The sequence below is a fragment of the Empidonax traillii genome, unplaced genomic scaffold (assembly GCF_003031625.1).
Source record: "Empidonax traillii isolate 1590-97213 ecotype Southwest subspecies unplaced genomic scaffold, ASM303162v1 scaffold757:size522588, whole genome shotgun sequence".
Classification (NCBI taxonomy): Eukaryota; Metazoa; Chordata; class Aves; order Passeriformes; family Tyrannidae; genus Empidonax; species Empidonax traillii.
The window spans coordinates 241,215-263,153 of NW_020955950.1; the positions used below are offsets into that span (position 1 = coordinate 241,215).

At 40.3% G+C, this 21,939-nt stretch overlaps 2 protein-coding genes across 3 annotated transcripts in view; one reads left to right on the forward strand and one right to left on the reverse strand.

The window, feature by feature from the left end:
• Nucleotides 1-3,766: 3,766 nt before the first annotated feature.
• Nucleotides 3,767-14,154, forward strand: CHMP2B (charged multivesicular body protein 2B). The gene is made up of 6 exons (XM_027900943.1): nucleotides 3,767-3,906; nucleotides 6,536-6,627; nucleotides 9,513-9,707; nucleotides 11,507-11,609; nucleotides 12,666-12,772; nucleotides 12,912-14,154. The coding sequence occupies exons 1-6, from the start codon at nucleotides 3,873-3,875 to the stop codon at nucleotides 13,023-13,025; spliced, it is 645 nt and encodes a 214-aa protein (XP_027756744.1). The 5' UTR covers nucleotides 3,767-3,872; the 3' UTR covers nucleotides 13,026-14,154.
• A 3,902-nt stretch (nucleotides 14,155-18,056) lies between these two features.
• The window catches only part of POU1F1 (POU class 1 homeobox 1), a 23,969-nt gene continuing 20,086 nt past the window's right edge, over nucleotides 18,057-21,939 (reverse strand). For both annotated transcript variants that reach the window (XM_027900948.1, XM_027900946.1), the window contains exons 6-7: nucleotides 20,294-20,354; nucleotides 18,057-18,372 (exon numbers count right to left, since the gene is read on the reverse strand). In XM_027900948.1, coding sequence (XP_027756749.1) covers nucleotides 18,159-18,372; nucleotides 20,294-20,354 — 275 coding nt within the window. In that variant the 3' untranslated portion in view covers nucleotides 18,057-18,158. The remainder of the gene's footprint in view (nucleotides 18,373-20,293; nucleotides 20,355-21,939) is intronic.

Consider the following 21,939-nt stretch of genomic DNA (forward strand, 5'->3'; position numbering starts at 1 on the left):
TCAGTATTTTTCTAAATTAATAAAAATATACTTTTTATAAATCAAAATTTTTGCAATTATAAACTATTTTCAAGCAGATAATCCAGTGATTGTTCTTTAGCTTATTGACTTGATTCCCTTTGCCACCCCATTTATTGTGGCATTATTCTTACTTGACAGCAATTCACTACTGCCATCATTTGTAGAGAGTTAGTTTTCCCTTATGAAACCTATTTCATTAATTTTATTTTCAGTGTTTATAAAGATTATTTCATACCTGTGTATTTGCTAGACATGACTGCTCCTTTCCTCCTACAACTGTGGTACTTTTTACTTCTCCAGAGCTTTAAACAGATGTTGCTGGAAAGTTGTCCAATCTGCAAGGTTAATATGAGATATGCAGTATAAAAGAGATTCTTACACTTTTACACATAAATAAGGGATTTTATTTGAAACGAAACATGAAAATGAATTTCAGGATCACAGTACAGGAGGGAACCTCCAGCATCTTACAGCCACAGCATTTCCACTGCTCCTCTTCATCTTCTTTATCCTCTTCTCTAGGGCCGTCTTCATTTATTCCTATAATTTCTAACTCCTTATTCTTCTCCACAAATTTTACTCTCATACCTTTTTCTGATGGCCACTGGCCGGCCACTGGCCCTCCCCTGGCCCTTTCTGCTTCACCTTCTTCCCAGCATCTCTTATTTGGTGCCTCTGGCATGAGTTGCCATCGCATCCCCACCCTAGAGAGTGCACTCCAATTTCCAAGAGCCATAACTAATGAATGCAATTAGAAATAACATGATCACACACACACACACACACACGCACACAGAGCCATGCATTTAAACACAGCCATAACACTTAGCCCGTGTCACTGCTGATTCAGGCGTTGAGCTGAACTGCAGCCTGAGCTTCTCTAGGGTCTGCTGTTTGCTCCCTGCTTTTTCCTTTCTATCCCCCTCTTAAATCAGCCTCTCTCAGTATGACGAAGTAAAAAATCGTGCAGTCCTTGGAGCACAACCTCACAAACTCTTACGTGAGCAAGTGATTTGATTTTGGTACAGCTCCTCCAGGTTAAAGTAAAGCTTTGCAGAATTTGGAAGGTGGCCAATTGCTGAGGCCCCAAAGACACTTCTCATCACCTTATTTTACGTGTAGAGTGCTGTGCATTTCATACAGCAATATGTTTATATAGCCTTTGATCATTTATCTTTCTCAGGCCTCTGTAATTTTCAACTTAACAGCTTCATTCTTTGCTACATATGGCCTCATTTAATTTCCTTATATCTGCAGAGGAGAAATTAGACAGGCCCAGAGTAGATCAAACAGTACTGAATTTGGGTCATTATCCACAAAGCATCACAAGACAATCTGCCAGTTGGTAAGGGTCTCTGCATAGCAGACTTTTCATTCGAACACCTGAACATGTTTAGGTTTAAGCAGACCGAACCTACTCAACTGGTTTAAATGAACTATATGCTTAAATACTCCAGTGAACCAATGCTAGATTTTCTTATCTATATCTTTAAAAACAAACACTCCCTCCCTTCCTTCTTCCTTTTTTCTAAGTACAGCTCCTGAACACTAAACACCAGTTTTGCTGCTGTTAATCTGCTTTTTTTATCATTCATTTTTATACTTTTTTTTTGAAGATGCTCAGTTTCAAATTAATACAGGATATTGTATCATCCTTCCAAACCAGTCTTTGTGTCCCTCTTTTTTTCAGTATCCAACAAACAGAAAACATACAGTCTCTGCTTTTGTTTGCTACTGATATCTGCATGTAGTCACTAAGAAAGTTTATTTTTTTCTGTCTGATTGATTTTTAAAGTTTGTCTACAGCATAAAGTACTAAGATATTCTTTTTACATTTTAGTTTATGAATAGATCCTGAAAGAGGACAGAAACTGAAAGAAACACTGACCTTTAAACATTACTAATTCAAAAGATGAATTCAAGGGCTCCTCTTATCCTATCACTACTACTAAAAAGATCCAAATCAAGTTATATAATAGCATTGCAGCATTGGGGTTTGGAGCACAAAAAAAGTCTTGGTGAGCAATAGCTCAGACATACTTTATTTATTGCAACCATGAAGCCTATTACAGACATCTTTGTTTACCTCATCACAATTAAACATTCATGAGGAAATATTGTGGAAAAATGCATTTCTGGTCTCATAGCTAATTAGCACAATTTAAGAGTACCCCATAGTTAAGCTGCCCAACCACTCTCTCAAGGAAAGTGGGGAACTGAATCGAAATTATAAGTGCTCTCCTCCCCTTCAGCTGTGCATTCTCAAAACCAGGATTTCAGTTTTGCTTCCCTGCCCATATCTGACTGATCTGACCTAACAAAGAGTACAGACATACAGGAATAAACTTGTAAAGTGTATTTTATTTAGTTTGCCTCATAGTGATCACTAAACTTCTACAGTGTCTATGTCATCACATGATCTGGATTTCAGTCTAGAACAATCACTGTAAAAAAAAAACAACTAAAGAGACACATGAAAAATAATGAAAACTTGCTATTTACAACAAAATCAGTATTTTCAGAAAATCAAGAAATACTGACACCAAATAGAAAATCTGTACCTTCCTATATTCACATACATCTTTACACTGCTATTATAATATTCTAATAGATTGTTTTTCCATGCAAGGTTATAAAAGTATGGTTTATTAGGCTACTGCTACCATAAACTTACAATTGTTCCTTGGGTTTAATTTATACCTAGCTATCAAAATGCATTACTACATTCCAGTCACTTCTTTTTTTCCTTGCAAATTTACATACCGCCCCCCCCCCCATTTCAAAGTAATCGAAGGTATATCTAGCCAGTATTCAAACCAATAACTCCCTTTTTAAAAATTATTTTCTAAGGTCATAATGTGTAGGGAGGTAATTGCCAGTGGTGAAACCTCAGCTTACCTTATAAACCACCTTATTAAAAATTAATTGTAATTAGACATTGGAACCCAAGAAAATTATTATTCCTTCTTCCATACTGCTACATCTTGTGCACGGTGGTGGCTGTGACCCTCAAGACAAAGGCTTATCTTAGAAAACGAATGTGTAATCAGTTCCCCAGACGCTGCAACAGCTCGGGGTGAGGGCCCAAGACTGGGATGGAACTTAATAAAGAAATCCTGAGCCCCCCGGTGCGTGTATTCACGGCAGGCACCGACCCCAGCGCCCGAATCCCCACGGCAGCATCGCTGAATTTCCGTAGGACCTGTGCCATCACACGGTCTGGATTCCAGCCTAGAACAGGCCGTGAAAAGTAACCAAAGGGACACAGGGAAAAAAAAAAAAAAACCAAACAAAACAAAACAGTGAAAACTTGTTACTTGCAACGAAACCTGTGCTCTCGGAAAAAAACAAACGGCGAACTCGAAGAGCGCCACATTGCTGAACTGAATCAATTTATTTATTTATTTATTTAATAATAATTACACGCGAATACCTCCCCCCCACCCCCCCCACCCCATTTCAGCGGTGGATGCCAGGACACCCCCACCCCCGGACTGGGGGAGGTTCCCGGGTGCCGGGACTGTCCCGGGGCGCCTCTCCCGCTGCTCGGGGCTGGAGGGGGAGAAGTGAAACCTCTGCCGCATCCCTGTCAAGGACTCTACCCGGGCGGGGGGAGAAGCGAAGGAGCCGGACCATCCCCGGCTCGGAGCGTCTCCCCATCCCCGCACCCTGCGAGGGGAGGCGGGGGCAGCCCCGGCCCGGCCCAGCCCAGCCCCGGCCCCGGCCCGGCCCGCCCCTCGGCGCGGCAGAGGCGGAGCCGGGCGGGCGTTCGTGGCCCGGCCGCTTCCTGGTCACCGCAGGAGGAGGAGGAGGAGGCGGCAGGAGCCGGCTGCGGGGGTGCTGTTGCCACCATGGCCTCGCTCTTCAAGAAGAAGACCGTGGACGGTGAGTGGGTGCCCCGGGGGAGGCCCTGCGGGCCCCCGGGCAGCGGCCGATCCTCATCCCGATCCCCATCCCGGCCCCTCGCACGGCCCCGGGCACCGGGCTGGTCCCGGCCGGGACTCGGGGGCAGCGGGAGCCCCGCGGGGATCGCGGCTTTGGGCCCCGCGTCCCGGGAAACTCGCAGGGAGAGGAGGAGGAAGAGGAAGATGAGGAGGAGGAGGAGCAGGAGGCCACGGCCCGCCGGCGGTGACTCACTGGCGGCGCTCGGGGAGAGTCCCCGGGCCGGGCCGGCCCTGGCACGGCGGGGAGGGGTGTTCCTGAGGCATCGGGAGGGCTGGGAGCGGGGCCCCGGCGATCCCGGGCTGTGGGCGAGGGAGGAGGAGCGAGGGAGCAGAGCAGGCCCGCCGGGAGTTGCCGGGGCCCGGCGGGGAGCGGGACGCGGTGCCGCGGGGAGGGGTCCAGGCTCCGGCGCCGGGAGCCGCCCCCGCTGGGCCCCTGGGGGCTGGAAACAAGTTGGTGGTGATGTCCTTGTAGCCAGGCTGTCATCAGAACGCTAAAACTTGAGCGGAAATAACGATCTCCAGTATAATGCCAGCAAGTCCTGCGGGCGACCCTCAGCGCTCCAAGTGGCTGTGCCCCAGGGGTGGCGGGGGCTGGGGAGCCCCCAGGTCCGGCTTGTCTGGCATGTTGGGTACCCTGGGTCGCCTCTGCTGGTCGGCGTTTTAAAAAGGGCTCGCCCAAAACGACGCTGTGCATCAACCAATTGTGTGTCACCGAGGGAGAACACGTAGGGCTCCCACTTGTCTCTTCCCATCTTTGGTGCGACACCTGAGGAGGGAGGGAGGGAGGGAGGGGGGAGTTGGCTCTGAGCTTCCATGAGCAAGGCAGAAAGTAGGAGGGGGAGACAGCACTAAGCTGCCGTGACCAAGGCAGATTGTAGAAACCGGGTCAAGCCCTTCCTGGATGTCTCTTGTCCAACCTGTTTTAAGGAATGGAGGTGCTTCCTCCTTGCCTTGGTGTGCAAGACACACAGGAATGCCTGTTGGCAAAAGACTGGCTTGGGAGCACCCCATCATCTTCTATCTGCTCAAGCAAAGCTGGGAATTTGCTTCAGTTATCAGAGAGGAACAACAACCAAGTTCCCATCTTGGCCTTCACTTCTATAAACAAATATAAGGAACTGTAGCTGCAGATAGGAGTTGTTGTCAGTTTATTGCTGTCCATAGTTTGAACCACTCTGTGGGACCAGAAACCACGGACATAAATATCATGCTCATCCTCATTGTCTCCTGACTTAAGTACAGTTCTTGTTTCTTACCATCGTGAAGTTCCTACCTCTCAAGCTTTCTGCACTAAGGGATTTTAATTTTTAATAGTTAGTGTAGTTAGAAAAGCCAATCTGGTATGTAGCTATTAGGCTTTTTCTTTAAATTTTGCAAGTGCAGCTGTGATAGCAATATACATTTATCTACCTTCAAAATTACTTGCCTGTAGCGTTGTTTCCAGAATGATTTCCACTGCTGCTTTGTCAGTGTTATAGAAGAAGAACAGTGTTATAATCCATGTCATCTTTCAGTTCTTTGTTATTGTCTATTAAAAAGTCTGCATCTCCTAAAGATGCTTTTTGTGTAGCACTAAGAGTAGTGGTAGCACTGTAAAAATAGCTCTCTTTTTCACAGCATTTGTTTGCAATCGGTATTTATGTGCCCAAGAGCAATTGGTTGGAGGAGGTAGTGTGTATTCTGTCTTTAAAATGCTGCTGAAGGTTTGGTTTGGTTTTTTTCTGATTCAAACCTACTAATATTGAAATAATTTCAGCAATGGATGTTTTTCAGTATTTCTGAATGTGGGAATGAAGAACGTGAACGCTTCTTTCTGTTTGTGGGGAAAATTGCCCCAAGCCTTAAAAAATGAAAAGGGTGGCCTGTGGTTCTAGAGTTTGTCCTTCATGCCTTCATCTCTATTATTAACTCTGCCTGTATGTATTTGCTTTTCACGTGCTTCAAACTTTGTAAGTAAAATAGCGGTGCCCTACCATGATGTTTTTTCTGTGGATTAGAAGAAAGAGCTCTAAACAAAGTTTGTGTGACAGTTCATGGTCCTCTCCAACTCTCACCCAAAGTTGTGTAGTGTTGTGTGGAGGAGAGGAATCTCTCTCTTAAATGCACTAACTTCTTTCCTCCATAAAGGTCAGAGGATGCTGAGTCAGATGCAGACCTACCTCTCTGCCTTTGCCCAGGTGAATCACACCTCAGTAGACATTCTAAATTCTAACAGAATTACAGTGAGTTAGTGTTGAACTCACAGAAAAGCGTCTGTACTGAACTCTTCCTGAGGGGTTAAGATTCTTGTTGTGGTTATGGTACAAAGAAGCATCCCAAGTAAATTAGCTTTATTTATTTATTTATTTATCTTACAGGATATGGCCTATGCTGCTGAAACACAATTATGCTGTATCCATAAAATTGTATTTTGGCAATATTTCATGTATCTGAAATGCTGACAGTTCTATGCTAGCTGACAGTTCACTCTGAACAGAGAGAGGCTGTCAAAGATGCTGCATGTCTGCAGGGTGCTCGGCAGATGTTTATGTGGTATTGAAAACTTCTCCCTATCAATATTTTCTTTCCAGATATAATAAAGGAGCAAAATCGAGAGTTAAGAGGTACACAGAGGGCTATAACCAGAGACAGAGCAGCACTTGAGAAACAGGAAAAACAACTGGTAAGTAGAGCAGGGAACTTTATTTTGCCCTTGAAAACGAGCATACACACATGATATAAGGGAAAACTTGCAAAGTGTAAAGATGCAACTCAGCGTAGAGTACTGCAATACCAAAAAGCTTGTCTTCCCCTTTTCAGTTAGTGATTTTTTTTCCAACGTAATTTTTATATTAGAAAGTGATTCTCTGTCTTTGATGCAGGATAATCCTGAAACAATGTTTAGATAAAATAACCACGTTGGTTTTTCCTGCAATTCTTGACATTTTTTGTCCTTCAGAAAGCTTTTTCTAAAAGGCTTGTGAACTGGTGGTCTTGTGGTGGAAACACTAAGTGTCAGTGCTATCACATGTTACCATGACTGGGAGAGAGTACTTGAAAAACCGTAGGATATTGTGAATACCCCATAGGGTGATTATTTTCATTCCTATAGAACTTCCCTAAAATTAGCTAATAATGGTAAGACTATTTGCCTAAATTAAGATCTATTTAAAACTTACTGTGTGTGAGCGTTCAAGTATCAATCAATCATGAATGCTGCACCTGTGTGGCAGCATAATTGGATAAATGGATGTGACAGATGGTGGGGTTTGATGCGTGAAGACTGTGGGAAAAGCTGTGCGAATCCAGCCAGTTTCAGGAGCTGTTGAGGAGATGTTTCATGGCAGCAGGTTGTGTGACTACTGAGAGCTGGGAATAATAGACTAAAAGAGAGAAGAGAAATTGTTTCTGGAAGCCTTGACCATGTAAGATATAATGGGTTGCTCATTGATAAGGAATTTTTTGGTATGAAGTATTCTGACTCTGGAAATTGCCTAAATGTTCACGAATACTCAGGATGAAGTTTTGGTTATTACAGTAAATTGTTTCAGAAATGTTGGGTTTCTGAGGGGGAGAGGAAGAAAGGAGCAGCAAAATATGTCTTTGAAAAAGTTAAAATTTGCTGTTGGAACGAGAGGATCAATGTACAATAAATATTAATTTGCAGTGTCAGATCAGGTGAAAGACCAAGGGCTTGACAGTCAATCTTAGGACATTTAATTTTATACTTCCTTCAGAAAGACTTTTTTCCCCTTATCTTTGAGATAAGGGGACAAAACCCAATTATATTAATTCCAAGTATAGAAATACCTCAAAGTATGCAGACAGTTCTGTTTCAGTTCAGTAACCTCATACAACTATATGAATTTTGATTATTGTTTTTTTCCACAAGAACTTAACTGACTTCAATAAGCTTGCCCCCAACCTCTCAAAACCAAATAATGTACCCAAAATTTACCCGGATACTTTTTAATTAAGAATAAAACCCATCCATGTATGATTTCTGCATCTGGGTTATCTGCAGTGACTTAGCAATGGTTGGTGTAGGTTTGTATTTCACTTTGAAAAATCAAGTTATAAATGCTGTGTAGGTCTTCAGTTTAGTGAGAAAATCCCTGTTTTCAAACCTTGGCTGTTAAAATTAGGGGGTACAAACCTGTGTGCAAACTAATCCCTCCTGCCCTTTAGGTATGAAAAAAGATGATAATATTCTGGGCATGTTATGGAAATTCGGTGTTGTGGCCTCTGTGAGATATTTTAGGGTAGCTTTACTTCTGTTACAGGCCTCTAATGTTTGAGCAGTCTCATGCTTCTTATTTGCCAGTCTTTACCTTCTGGGATTAAAAATACTGTGTTTGACACACCCTTTAGAAATTAGGAATTTACAGAGAAGATTTTGTGCCAGTGCCATCTCTGTAGTAAACTAACAGTGATCTATCCTAGTAATCAAGCTGATGAAGTGGCTCAGTCTACGCTTGTCTTTGAATGTGACTAGTTTGCACGTCCTGGTGACTAATATTTATAATTTCATATCCATATCTCCTCATAAATTCAGTTTTCTGGATTATCAGTGCTCATAAAGTGAAGCAACTTCATTCCAGTAGTGGGCATATTCTCCCGAAGGATCACAGGAGGAAGCTGGTCCTTTAAAGGCTGCTTGTACTTAATGGTAAAAATCAAAATGCTTGAATGGCTTTATACAAAAAAACTGAGCTAATATGGCAAGACCTCCTTAAAAAGGCTATAAAGGCAAAAGTAGTTGCAAAGTTTACATTGTCAGAAGGCATACTTTGAAGAATCCCAGCTGACATTTGTGCCAGACTTTTTCCTGGTACCTCTGGGCTAAATAGCTTATTGTTTCTCTTTGAACTGACAGATTGGGGTTTGGGTTTTTGCTTGTGTTGTATTTTTTTGTTTGTTTGTTTGTGGGTTTTTTTTAAGCCAGAAGTGTCTTTCTTATGGGATAAGCACATGTTGTATACAAATTATACCACTTTTCTTATGTTTTAATTTAAGTCCATCTAAATGAGGAGGGTAAACAACCTATAATTATTGCTTATCTAACTTTACCTACTTCTTCCTCAGAAAAGGTTTTGAGGTTCTCTCAAGGCTGCAAAACTGTTTCTTACATGAGCAGTGTGGTTTGATTGCCTGTGAATGCAAGAAATCAAAGATGATTAGAGACATGGCACTAGTAGTTGACTGGCCATAACTATTTCTTCACTTTTTGGGATTTTTTTTTTTTGAAAATTTTGAAGTGTTTCTCTCTATCTAGATATAGAATTGGATGTGCACATATAAGTGGAAGTCTTTGGGGGAACTGTGGGCTACCAAACTATAATTCAGTTCTGTTATGGTTTTTTTTCTTGTGCTCAAATCATGCCAGCATTACATTAATTCTGATAAATACCCTTGGTAGAAAAGCAAGGAACTATTTATATAACTTTAAATGTCATAATAAGATTTAAGAGACAGCTCACTTTCGGAATTTCGTTGTTAGAGTTAAGACTTAATTACAGTCTTCGAATGAAAATTCTGTAGAAGTGATCTTACACCGTTTTTTAACAGGAACTGGAAATAAAGAAAATGGCTAAGACTGGTAACAAAGAAGCCTGTAAAGTGCTGGCAAAACAGCTTGTGCAGCTGAGGAAGCAGAAAAATCGGACATACGCTGTCAGCTCTAAAGTCACTTCTATGTCGACTCAAACGAAGGTCATGAACTCTCAGATGAAGATGGCAGGAGCTATGTCAACTACAGCCAAAGTAAGGCATTACAAGACATTCTTTCACATTAAAATGCAGCACATGGTTGCAAAAATTGTGTTGCTTTGTGTAAGATAATTGAAAGGGTAGAACTTACTGCCTACTGCCCGAAATGGTCTTGAGGATTCAGTAGAGAAGTGTAATTTTATTTATAGTGTTGAATTTCTGCTTAGTCAGTCCAGCCACTTACCGCCTATCCAAGCATATTTTATTGGGTTAGATGTCTGTCAAATGTTTACATGGTAAAAATAAACTAATGCCAGTGAAAGAACTCTTTTAGTACATAAAAAAACACACCACACCATGCTGCTACAATGTCTTTCCTGTATATATTGTCACAAGCAGTTTTTACTGGGGAAAAAGTAGGGCATGCTTCATCTAGAAATCAAGGCAGTGTGTCACAATAGCTTTATGGCTTGGGCAAGAAGTAGGTTATTGCTTTGGATCTGAAGTTCCTAAAGAAATCTAATCTGGAGTTCTCTATCATTCTCTCTGTGCTCTCTAAGGAAACAGTATTCCATTAAGTTTTCTCACAAATCTCATCTCATAAAGGAGCGTGAAAAATCTCAGTTATCTGGGTTGCTTGGGAACTTTTCCCTGTTTCCCTGAATTGATACAGAGGGATTTTGCTTTTGGCAAGGAGGATTGTTCAGCCTGAGGTGTAGGAAGCAGAATTAGAGTTCAGCAGTGCAGAACCAACTTTTGCTTTTATCCCAGTCCAGTTAAACACAGCAATGCCAATCCCAGCCCTTCAGTGGTACAAAGTCGTGGCTCTGTAGCAAACTTACACAGGGGACTTGTCTGACCGATCAGGTTCAACAGCTGACACAGTATTCCTGCAGCAGCGTTCATGTGAACAAGCTGGTCCTGCTTTTTTAATTATTACGTGGTTGGCTTGTTTTTATCTGTGATATCTCTTGAATTAAGTTTCTCCAAACCAAAGTGTCACTAGATTACTTATCAAGTCAGTGGGAAAAAAAAACCACCAAACAACAAAAATATTAAAATAAATTACCCAGCATCCAGAAAAATTATGATTTTTGAAACACAGCAGGTACTTCTACAAACTTGTTTGTGTAATGATATTGAAGGCCTTAATTCTGTTGGTCGCTTTTAAAGTCAATATTTTGCCTTATCAACTGAGAAGCTCAAAGAATTGTTTATACGATAAAACTACCAGTGAAAATACACGAGATCAATTGTCTCAACAATAAGGCAAATGTATGAATGCAAAGATTTCAAAGTATTTTCAGTATACTTTTTAGCATGGATGGCACTAACTTTGGACATAAGTACTAAGTTCATTTAAGTTGCCTGTTTCTTTTCATCATGCATCCAACCTTTATTTTCTGAAGATAAATAAACTCTGTATCAGTGCAGATATTTTTGATGTCCTCTAGTGGTGGGTCAAAGGAACGTTCCTTTCTGAATTAGAACCTGCAGCCATTTACTTCTTTAAAGTGTGTAGCCTTCAGGTTAGTAAATATTCTCCTGTTTTTCTCATTCAGATCAGGGGATTTTTAACTAATATAAGGCCAGGAGGGGGTCATGGTGCAAGAAAGATGCAGACATTTAAAAGTATATCTATTAGGGTAGTAGGTGGCAATATTTCTTACTACGTGCAGACTGTACTATTGATCTGTGATGCATCTACAGTTCTCATGGGATGTAAAGAGACAGGGAAAGAGAAATTTGGAATTGCAGTGATTTTGTTAGAAAACTCTTATTCCTTCTAAATGAATATATTGGTATTTCACAATGTCTCGTTGTATGATTAAGAGTTTTTTCCATATCAATAGACAATGCAAGCAGTTAATAAGAAAATGGATCCACAAAAGACACTACAAACTATGCAGAATTTCCAGAAGGAGAACATGAAGATGGAAATGACTGAAGAAATGAGTAAGTTCTGCACTGTAGGGAACAGGTGGCTGCTCTTAGAAGGGTATAGCCAGTCTGGAAATACTGATACTTGAAGTTTTATTTCTAAAGCTAATGAGACTGACAGCAAAAGTGAGGAGCAAACAAAATAATGGATTTCTGAGCAGTTAGACTGAGTCTCAGGATTTTTAAAAGCTCTAGGTATTAAATCTAGGGTCTGTTCCTTCCTATCTTCCTGCAAAACATTCGCCATACTTTTAGAAAGAATATACTGGAAGGGAAGAGGGTTTGAAACCAGGTCAAAACATTGTTTGAATAACTGGTGGGGGGACTCTGTAGCTGATAGTTCTGCACATGCTTTTTTTTCTGTGACTGGGCACTTCATTTAGATATTATTGATAACCTCAGCCTCACCTGCACAGGGGTATGGTTTGGTTTTGTCTCCTGTTTTTTATTTTAAGCCACAAGACAACTTCCTGGGGAGACAGCAGGTTTCTTGTGCCTGAGTGCATGTGTCCACTGTCAACTAAATGATACCAAACTTCGTGGTGTTGCTGGCACAGTCTCCTCCCTGTCCTAATCCTTGCCGCTGTGTTGGTCATACTAAGTGGTGTGGACTCAAACCAGTACTGTTGACCAAGATGTGAATACCTCAACTTCACAGAAAAGTTATCTGAGTAGTTAAAAACTTTGCAACTTGGAGGAAGAAGAGGAAAAGGGTTTTTATGAAACTGTAGAAGATGTTTTTCAAAATTGTTAAAATCTAGTGTGTGTGTGTGGGGGGATATACAGCAGCCAAAATATTTTGGTGGAACTAATTGTTTTTATAAATGCCTTACCCTGTTGTTTCCCTGGCTGTGCTCAGAGGCTTCGTGAGGCAGAGGTAAGAGAGCCTCTCCAGTGTCCAGCTGCTTCCTGTTGGTGTCTTACACAGTGCTGTTACTACTGGGAGTGGTACTACCAGTGGTATTGCTACTATGCAGTGGTAGTACTGTGTTCTGGGAGGGCAGAAAGATGATACTAGGTTATGTTAGTTACATTTTTGCTTAATGTGGATTTTTTTTTCTTTCTTCTAAGTTAATGATACTCTGGATGATATTTTTGATGCTTCTGATGAAGAGGAAGAAAGCCAAGATATTGTTAATCAAGTGCTTGATGAGATTGGAATTGAAATCTCTGGCAAGGTATGGCTATTTTTACTCAGTTCATGTGGGTTTTAAATATTCTATTCTAGCGGCCTTCACTTTACAGTTTTATTCTAGAAGTCAGCTTGTCATAAAGTGTATTATTATCCTGACTAAAGAAAACTTTGTCTTCTTCTAGATGGCCAAAGCTCCCTCAGCTGCCAGAGGTTTACCATCTGCATCAACATCAAAAGCTGCCACCATATCAGATGAAGAGATTGAACGACAGCTCAAAGCTTTGGGAGTGGATTAGCTTGATGGCAATTTAGAGCCTGCCTTCTAATTATTCAGCTGTAGACAGATGCACAAAGTGCAAATACTCTTTCAGTGCAACTGATTTCTAGGAAAACTCTGAAGCTTCAGAAAGGACAACTTGAAGTTGGTACTGGAGGAAGGAGAAGTGGAGGATGTATTAAATCAATTCACAGAGAGAAGTACCTTTGGTATGTTCATTGCATGGACTCTGACTCTGGATCAACGAGGGGTGTAGTTCTAATGATAAATTCATTTATACCCCATCCAAATCTGTCCTCCAAATTCAAAGTTTTCTTCTATCTCAGTTCCTGATATCTCTCTAGAACTGGCTGTTCTGTGGCTGGTGATGCCACCTCCTAGGACAGCACCTGTGTAAGATTTATCATTTTTACAAAACTATCCCTATAGAAACATTCTTTGTCATTTTAGCACAAATAAAAATTCACCTTTGCTCTTTATTAGAAACTATTTTTTCCATGAGAAATAGCCTTGAAAGTCTAGCAAATTTAAGCAGAAGGAAAAAGCATTTTATATAATTCTTTCAAATTCCTGTAGCACCTTTTGAGTTGATTAAATAATAGCTGATTATTCTTCTTACCGGAAGGGAAGGATATGCTCCTTGTGCAGGTAATTTTTCTGGAAGAGGATTTACGTTTGTTAGTGAACTTTGTTGCATGAAAGGCACTGATTGAACTCCATTGTACTGTAACATAGCTGGTTTCAACAGAATTGCTGTGCCTTTATGTACATAAATCTTGTACCTTTGTGATTTTCTTTCAGAATGAGTTTTTGAGAGGTGAGTAAACTTGTAATTAGGATTAAAAAAAAAATACTATGGTGAGACCTCTCTGTGCACCTGATGGGACTCAGTGCTGGAGCTGAGAAATGCACTTGTTCAAAAAATGCAACTTGTGCACTTGCAAAAAGGACATTTGCCTGAAGCAACATTTGTATATATTTTACAGTATTTCTTAATGGAAGATAACTGTGCATAACTGTATTGTTTGCTAAGAAGCAATTGATCACATTGATAAGCTAAATTAAGTTTTAGTTTTGAGAACACTTTTGGATCATAAATGATAATTCCTTGTCTAAACACTATAATAAAAGTGTTCTGGTTCCGTGAAGGTTTTTCTATGGTCTCTGAACTGCATCAGCATGATTCTAGCTTTAAGTGGAATATGCACTGGGCTAATGAAATAAGAACTGTTGATACTTGAAGTAAGATGACAAAGCCTGAGTGTGCAGTTCCCAGTTATGACTTCCCAGATATTCCTCAGCCCTGACTCTGCTGGAGGTTATTTGCCCCTCAGTTGTGCTGATTTAGAGGGGCTGTTCACTGAAGAGACATAACAATCATCTTGGCTTTAAAAAGAGAAAAGCAAAATACCTCCTGATAGCAAAACCAGGATAATTGTGGGGGGACAAACTTCATATGGAGACTTTGCTGCTAGAGAAACTGTAGCAGGAAACCTCAGTGAATCTACTGTTGTCACACCACCTGCTGTTTAGGATTGAAGTCAGCAGAGAAAGAAGATTCATGGGAGAGCCTTCTTGGGGTTTTGGGCATGGAAATACAGATGTTCTTACTCTTTCAAGAAAATAATGGACAAGCTCTGAATTTGTCAGGTAGTGGGTAGGAATGTGGGTAGGAATGTGTAAGTTAATATATTTCATATATCCAATACAAGGTGAATTTTTTTTACAAGTTATTTTGTAAAAATCTAATAAAAGGATTTTTATTCCACAATGACTTTGTCCTCTGTAGGGTTAGTCTTACACAACTGTCCCTTAGCAGGCTTTCTGTGTACTCCTGTGAGCTCTGATAAATACTTCTTTGACTTGAACCATAAAGAACCATAAAATTTATAACAGTTGCTTTTGGACCTTTGTCTTAAACTGAGCATTCAGTAAAGACTTTTCCAAGTTTACATTCCCTGGTCTGTAACTGGGTGCCCAGGTGCTGCTCTTAAGCAGAGAAGGAGAAGTGATAACGTGAATGTTACTGATTGATTGTAGTTCAGTTGAACACCAAGGCTTATGTCCTTTCTGAGTGAGGTGTGCACTTTATCCTTTTAATAACGGTCAAAATCAGGCATAATTCTATTCTGAGTTTTTTCTCTACAGGTCTTTGATGAACAGGAATAAAGGTGTTGCTTTTTAGAGTCATTAGGGCTGCTACTACAAATTCTGTTCGAATCACTCTCAGCAGACAAAAAAAAGCCAACCAACAACCACTCAATCCTTAAACTCCTTTATCCTTGCTAAAACTCCCTAATAGAAAGTCCTTCATCCAAGAACAGCGGCACAGTTGTGCACACACCTAAGAGTGGCTCCCCTGGGGCAGACCAAGGTCCATCTCACCCAGAACCCCACTCCACAAATGCCCAGGAGCGATGCCCGGGAAAACAACAAGAACATGATGAGCATAAATGACACTTTCTCCGCAAATACTCTTCCAACTTCCCAACTATTTTCAACATAGAGCACTTCCAGAGCCTTATAGAAGTTCGACACACAACAGTTTTGAGTCTCTTTCCACCTGAGGACTTGTCCATGTCAGTACACTTCTGGCACCCACCTGTTTTAGTAGAGAAGTTCCCCAGATTTTTTTTTTCCCAGCCACGTTAAGAACCACCACTTTTTTTTTTTTTTTTTTTTTTAAATTAAGCTTCTTCCCAGCTTCACATATTTACTCCTGGTCCCTACATTAGGCAAGATGGTGAACAGCCTGCCTCCATCCAGCCTTTCAGTACTGCTCGTAGTTCAGGAGACATCTGTAACATCCAGTGCACACATTAAATCTAGCAGACAGTCAGTGGTTTCAGCAGTTACTCACCTTACCTTTGATCAGCATCTTGGCCTTTACTATGTCTGTTGTGTCCTTCCAATGAGGGGACACGGAGACAAGTGAACACATATTTGTAAGTTGTGATAACACCTTTCCCTGCCCTCTTTTGTGGTTTTCACACCCTGCCTGAAGTCTCCATGGGAAGAGCAATTAAAAAAAAAACAAAACAAACCCACACACAAATATCTCAAAGAAAAATAGTACAACCCATCTTAGTTGAATGACCAACTAAACTCTTGCAGGTTTATAGAGTTACCCCTCAGAAATCTCATCTAGGGTGGGTTTTTTCCCCCCAGTCAAGAGTGATTGATGGCAATTAAGGTGTTCCTACAGAAAAAAAAATGCAGTGCCACTTTCTGTAAGTAATGGCTGCAGCAGTTGAAATTTATTTCATCCGACCTTTCTTCTTTAAACAATTCTGCTCTAATTTCTTTATATTTCCGTGTTTAAATGGTGGCTGCTTCCCCCACTTGGCCTTTTGTAATTCTTTTGCAAGAAAATGGCCTTAGATATCACCTTTCATTTTCTTTTTCTCTGTTTCTACAGTTAGCCTTCACTTCTCCTAGGACAAGAAACCACTGTGTTATGGTAAGGATGCTTTTGAATTAACTGTTACAGCAGGCTGAAATGCACAAGTACACAGCTAAAAAGGGTAGGGTGTCACCAAAACAGAACTACAAACCGTTACCTAGAGTGCCAGCTGTAGAAGAATACTTTATTGGGCTGGGAGCTTGGGAAATACAGGCTTACACAGCATTTCTAAGAAGCCTTTTTATAATTAAGAAAATAATTTAGAACATAAATAAAGTTTAGCTATATCAGGTAGTATTTTCAACATACATGACATTAGACCACATAACATGAAAGGTACACAGATACATACTACCACCTTTGCTGAGGGCTAATCTTCTCAACTGCATTTATCTTTCAGGCTCTTGGGAAGTCCATGTTCTGTTGATACACGTGGTGGATAAAGTCTCCTGCTTGGCCTTTCTCTGCTGTAGTGGGTGAGCTATACTAGTGATGAGAACAGCCTGAAGACAGGACAGAGCGCAGTTCCTCCCCTCTGAGTTATTACATTGAAGTCCTCTTCTAAATTAAGTGGTGCATTCATCCATAAAAAGGTATTTTTTTAAAAATCCAGGAGCCTGATTTCCATAGCTGAACATGCCCATGGTCACTGTAATAAGCATCAGAGGTGATTTAACATTCACTAGAGAGAGAACGAGCACTTAACTTGTACACGCTGCTTCTAAGAGGTCTTGAACATTAAACCCCTTTTGCTTTCTGGAGGCCTATTATCTAGATGTTTTCTAAATCATCAGGTCTGGTTTATGGAAAAATAAAATGTATGTGGCCACTACTACTCGCATGTACTCACTTAATTTCAGTCCTGGGAAAACAGTCAGAAGTACATAAGTGGTAATGGGCTAATTCCAATAGCAATGAGCAGGGCTGATGAGATGGCTGGATAATCTATCCCTGGTGAGTGCTAGAGCCATTAATTCAGTTTTCTCAGTGCCTGTCTGATAGGTGGAGCTCTGGCACTGGTATTTTTTTCCCCGGGTTATCTCTCTAGGCTGCAGGATGACAAATATGGGATTATTTTCAATTAGCAGGCTTTAAAAGAGTGGGAATGTGTAGTGCAATAAATGCTTTGTTTGGATACTTACTTCAGTGGGTTTTTTAGCTTAAAACACTATCTCTGGTATAAGTATGTCTATACATGGTTTTAATCAGAAAAAAGTACAATGCAGAGAAAGGCCAACATAATAAACCCCTTGATAATTATTTTTTTCCTCTCAGGTCACAAAGTCTTAAGGTAAGGTAAATTGTATTCCCAGTTTTATAGCTAAAGCTATCCAAACCAAATTTCAAGGCACATAACGACTTAGCAAGACTTATCTTTGATAATAAGTATTAAAAAAGTCACTTCTACTTGCTACCCTTTTAAGGCAGTCAAATGCTATGCTGAGACAGAGCTCAGAGTAGGAACAGTGTTGACACCTCTGCACTAGTAAACTTACCCTACCATAAGTAATGACGGCAATTATGGCTTTAAATATACATTGTAGGATTTAAAATTAGGTCCTCCACAACACACTGCATCTGAAGCTGCCTAGAGAAACAAGTAATTTACTGATTCTTCTCTTTCTTTTTCTTTTTTTTTCTTTTTTTTTTAATTTTTTTTCTTTTCCTTTTTTTCTTTTTGAAACAACATAATATTTACAATCTTTACAAAAAGCAAAACAGAAATCCACATCTATACATGGAAAAGCTTTACCGGCATTCATGGTGCTCCTTGATAATAGAACTGAAGGTGTTCTGATGTAAACTCGTCTTAACTCTTTTTTCCCTTTGTCTTCTGTTGCAAAACCAAACTCTTACAACTTCTTTCTCAAGGTTGAGCCCCTCGGCCATCCTCATAATTTCTTGAGAGGAAGGTTTGCTTTGTTCTCCAAAGTGCCTCTCTAGGGCCTCTTTGGCAGCGATACTGGATAAAGGGATAAAATGCCACCTTTAGAAATGTTTCTGTGCATTCAGGCTTTCACTGCTAGTTCAGGAGAAGGGTCAAGGGACAGCACTGAAGGCAGTGACTTGGTTTGCTTCCTCTTTTTACATATAAAGGAAACCCAGAGCACTGAAAGTACACTATAGTTCTGACATCTGACATGAGCAGCGTGACATCATGCAGAATTTCAGCACAGAGGAATTAAAAGGCAAAACTAGCATGAAGTTCCATGCAATTTCAGTGTTAATTATGAAATATCTGTGCTTCTTGATGCTGTTTAGGAGATACAACTATTAATTAGTCATAAACGAGGGCAGAGGAATTAGAACAGTCTGCTCCAGTCACAGCAGGGCCGTAGGGGTCAGCAAATGCACATCAGTGGTGTTATGTCGTTGTATCAAATCATTTGGGTTTACAAATGGGAAGATTTGGGAAAAGTTGTGTGCTGTATCAAATTCTGCATCTCACTGTGTTGCAGAGAGAGCACTAGAGTGTCACAGAGATTATGGCAAGGTGTTTCAGCAATCACCACACTTTCCAAAAGTCTGCCTTAACCTATTCCTCAGAGTCAGCAGCGACAAAAGTTGAGTGGTCCACTAAAGAAAATAATTTAATACTGTTAATTTTTCTTATTTCCAGATAGAATTTGCTTCCAATTTTTGTTACATATTCTCAGAAAACACAGAGCATCTGTGACATGCTTTTGTGCCACTGGGACGCACCCAGAACAGCTTCAGCAGCAGCTGTAATTTCTTTGGACACAAGAGGGCACTTCATGCATTATTCTGAAAGGGAGGTGATGATATTTCTGCTGCAAAAATACACACGCTGTCTGCTGGAGTTCTACTTATTTCATTACTTCATGTGTGTTATGCTGTTGGTCTCACATTTCCATGTCAACTTTGCAACACTTACTAGAGTTACAAACAATATCTAATTAATAGCATGGTCTTCTGCACACACAGAACCACAGAAGCATCATTATTTTTGACCAACAGCTTCTAAGGCTTTGAGCAAAGTATATAATAAAATAATTTCCACAAATTCAAATTAAGTAGTTTTTGCTCTGGGTATGACTAATCTAATTTAGTTATTGGGGCTTTTGTTTTAGCATTAGTTAGCCTTCAAACATCCACTAAAAATGGCTAACAGTAAGGCTCCAGAATTCATGGAAAACCCATCTCCTTGATTAGTTTCATGTCTTTAAACTGAGGTCCTCTATGCCTTCAAAGGAGTAATTAATATTTTCTTACTATATGGGATTTAGTCCCGAACTTCTCAATTATCTGTGTCCTTGACAACCTGCCAGATTAGATGCTCCCACTGCAGCAGGGTTACATGTAAAAGCAGGAATAATTTAAAAAATGCTTAATATGAGGACTGATTTTATCAACAGCTTTTAAGACCAGACCTCAAGTTTCTGGTAAATTTATTTGTGGGGTTTTTTTATTGTTTCACAATTTATATTTATTTTATTTTCTAATTTATATTTTATTATATATATTCATATAAAACTTAATTTATATGTATTTATGATACCAAAATAATGCAATTTATTTTGGTGTAATGTAGAATCTCCCAAAATGAAAACAAGATGCTCTGATACCTTGCTGTATAGATATAATGAAATTTTGAGAGATCTGGAATAAAATACCTTTTCGTACTTTAGTATGTTGTTGAAAAAAGAAGTTTTTGATTGGGAAAAATAATATCTTTGGAATAATTTGGGTTCTGGAGGGTTATGCTGTTATTTTCCACTGGCATTTTTCCAAATACTAAAACTTTTAGAAGCAGATAAATGCAGGTATTCATTAATAGAAAATAACACTTCCATTTTGAACAGAAGAAAATGCATCTTAGCCAAAGTGGTTTTCCAACCTGTGAAGCCCTAAATATTTATTACCTTATGGTGGTTCTGCGCTTCCTCTTCCGCTCATTCACTCCAACTTTTTCATTGTATAAAGCTGTATTAAAACAAATAAATAAATAAATAAATTAAAAAAAAGAAAAAAAAAAAAAAAAAAAAAAAAAAAAAAAAAAAAAAAGAAAAAAAAAAGGAAACAAAACCTGGCTGTTACATTCTACAGGGAATGGAAAACAAACAGAATCACCTCCAGAACAAACACCAGAACAAAGTCTTTGAAGAGAGAAGAAAGCATAACAGAAAATGTTGCTGAATGAGAGGAGCACCACACGCAGGATCTTTTTGTTGTGTAGGATGGTTGATCGCTGTTTTATCTCCAGATATAAATAGTTAAAAGCAAAAATGGCGTGGCACCAGTAAAGATGCAAACAGCACTGGCTGTGTGCCTATACACCTGAGGAGCAGTATTTATCCCTTCCTTGGACATACCTTGTTCCTCCTGCCCTTTGGGGCACGGTCTAGGGAGATGGAGTCTGTTTCCTTACTATCTCACTCTCCAGCTTTGACCCCCTACCCCATTTATTCATCTGCCTTGTCCTCCCCACCTTCTGATGGACAAGTCTCTGTTCTGTTCTCAGAAGCCGCTGTCTGCAAACATGATCCTGCCTCAGTCACTCAGCAGCTGCTACCACAGCCCGTCACCAGTGATCATTGCGATGTGGTGGCCGCAATAGCAGAGCCTCTGGTTTCCAGCACAGTTACAGGGGAAGGAAGCCTTTGGTTCAAAGGAAACTGAAGTGTGTGGCAAAACAGCAACGTTTCCTGCTGTTGAATACAATGCCAAATCCAAAAAGTAGCATTAAGATCACCTTCCCTTTGCTCAGCAAGTGCTGCCTGGTGGTCATGCTTTCGCTACCGCCTCCAGGCTTGCTGCTTCTCAACACTGGTAATTCATCCAGCTGAAAGGGTTGTTCTCAAAGGCAACTACTTCCTTTAAGTCAGCCAGCCTGTCCTAAAGTACTCTTTGCCCAACGAGCACTATGACTCTTCCTGCGACTGGAAATTAACGGGGCAAAAGAAAGAGCATTTTAGGTTACAACAGAAAACTATGCCATGCTATTCTTCTTCAGGGTTTAAAGATCACTGCTCCAGCTGAACTCAAATCCTTTTCCCCCATGGCCATATCTCATATGCCTAAGGTCAGAAGGAAGACTCCTTTACTAATGAAAAATCCCTGCTGCTAAAGGGGTTGTCCTGCAGATCCTAATAATATGCTACAGGACTGGGGCTAGCTTGCTGGGATGGGACTGAAAGAAGTTTCTCCCAGCACCAAGTTTCTCCCATCACCAAGTGATGTTTCTGCTATTCTGTACCCTTCATACATTTCAGTTTGCCCCTCCTTGCTCACCCCAAAAAAATAACTAAAATTTAATACAAGTACACCTTAGCACCTAAATCTGGTTAAAAAAAAAAACCCTTTAGGCTATGGACTACACATACTGGTCCTTGGGCATATATATGGCATTCCGATTCAAATGCAAATCAAAATGTAGAGGATTTCAGTTCTCTACCTCCTACTTGTTCTGCTTCCTCCAGCCACTTGGACAGTATGGATTTCAGTTTGCAGGCGTTCTTGAAGCTCAGCTGCAAGTTTTCAAATCGGCAAATGGTTGTTTGGCTGAACT

What these genes read in the sequence shown, in the direction of transcription:
- CHMP2B (XM_027900943.1), top strand. Translation starts at nt 3,873, where the DNA reads ATGGCCTCGCTCTTCAAGAAGAAGACCGTGGACG. An exon ending in AGAAACAGGAAAAACAACTG is followed by an intron (nt 6,628 to 9,512) that starts GTAAGTAGAGCA and finishes GTTTTTTAACAG; the next exon opens with GAACTGGAAATAAAGAAAAT. An exon ending in CTATGTCAACTACAGCCAAA is followed by an intron (nt 9,708 to 11,506) that starts GTAAGGCATTAC and finishes CCATATCAATAG; the next exon opens with ACAATGCAAGCAGTTAATAA.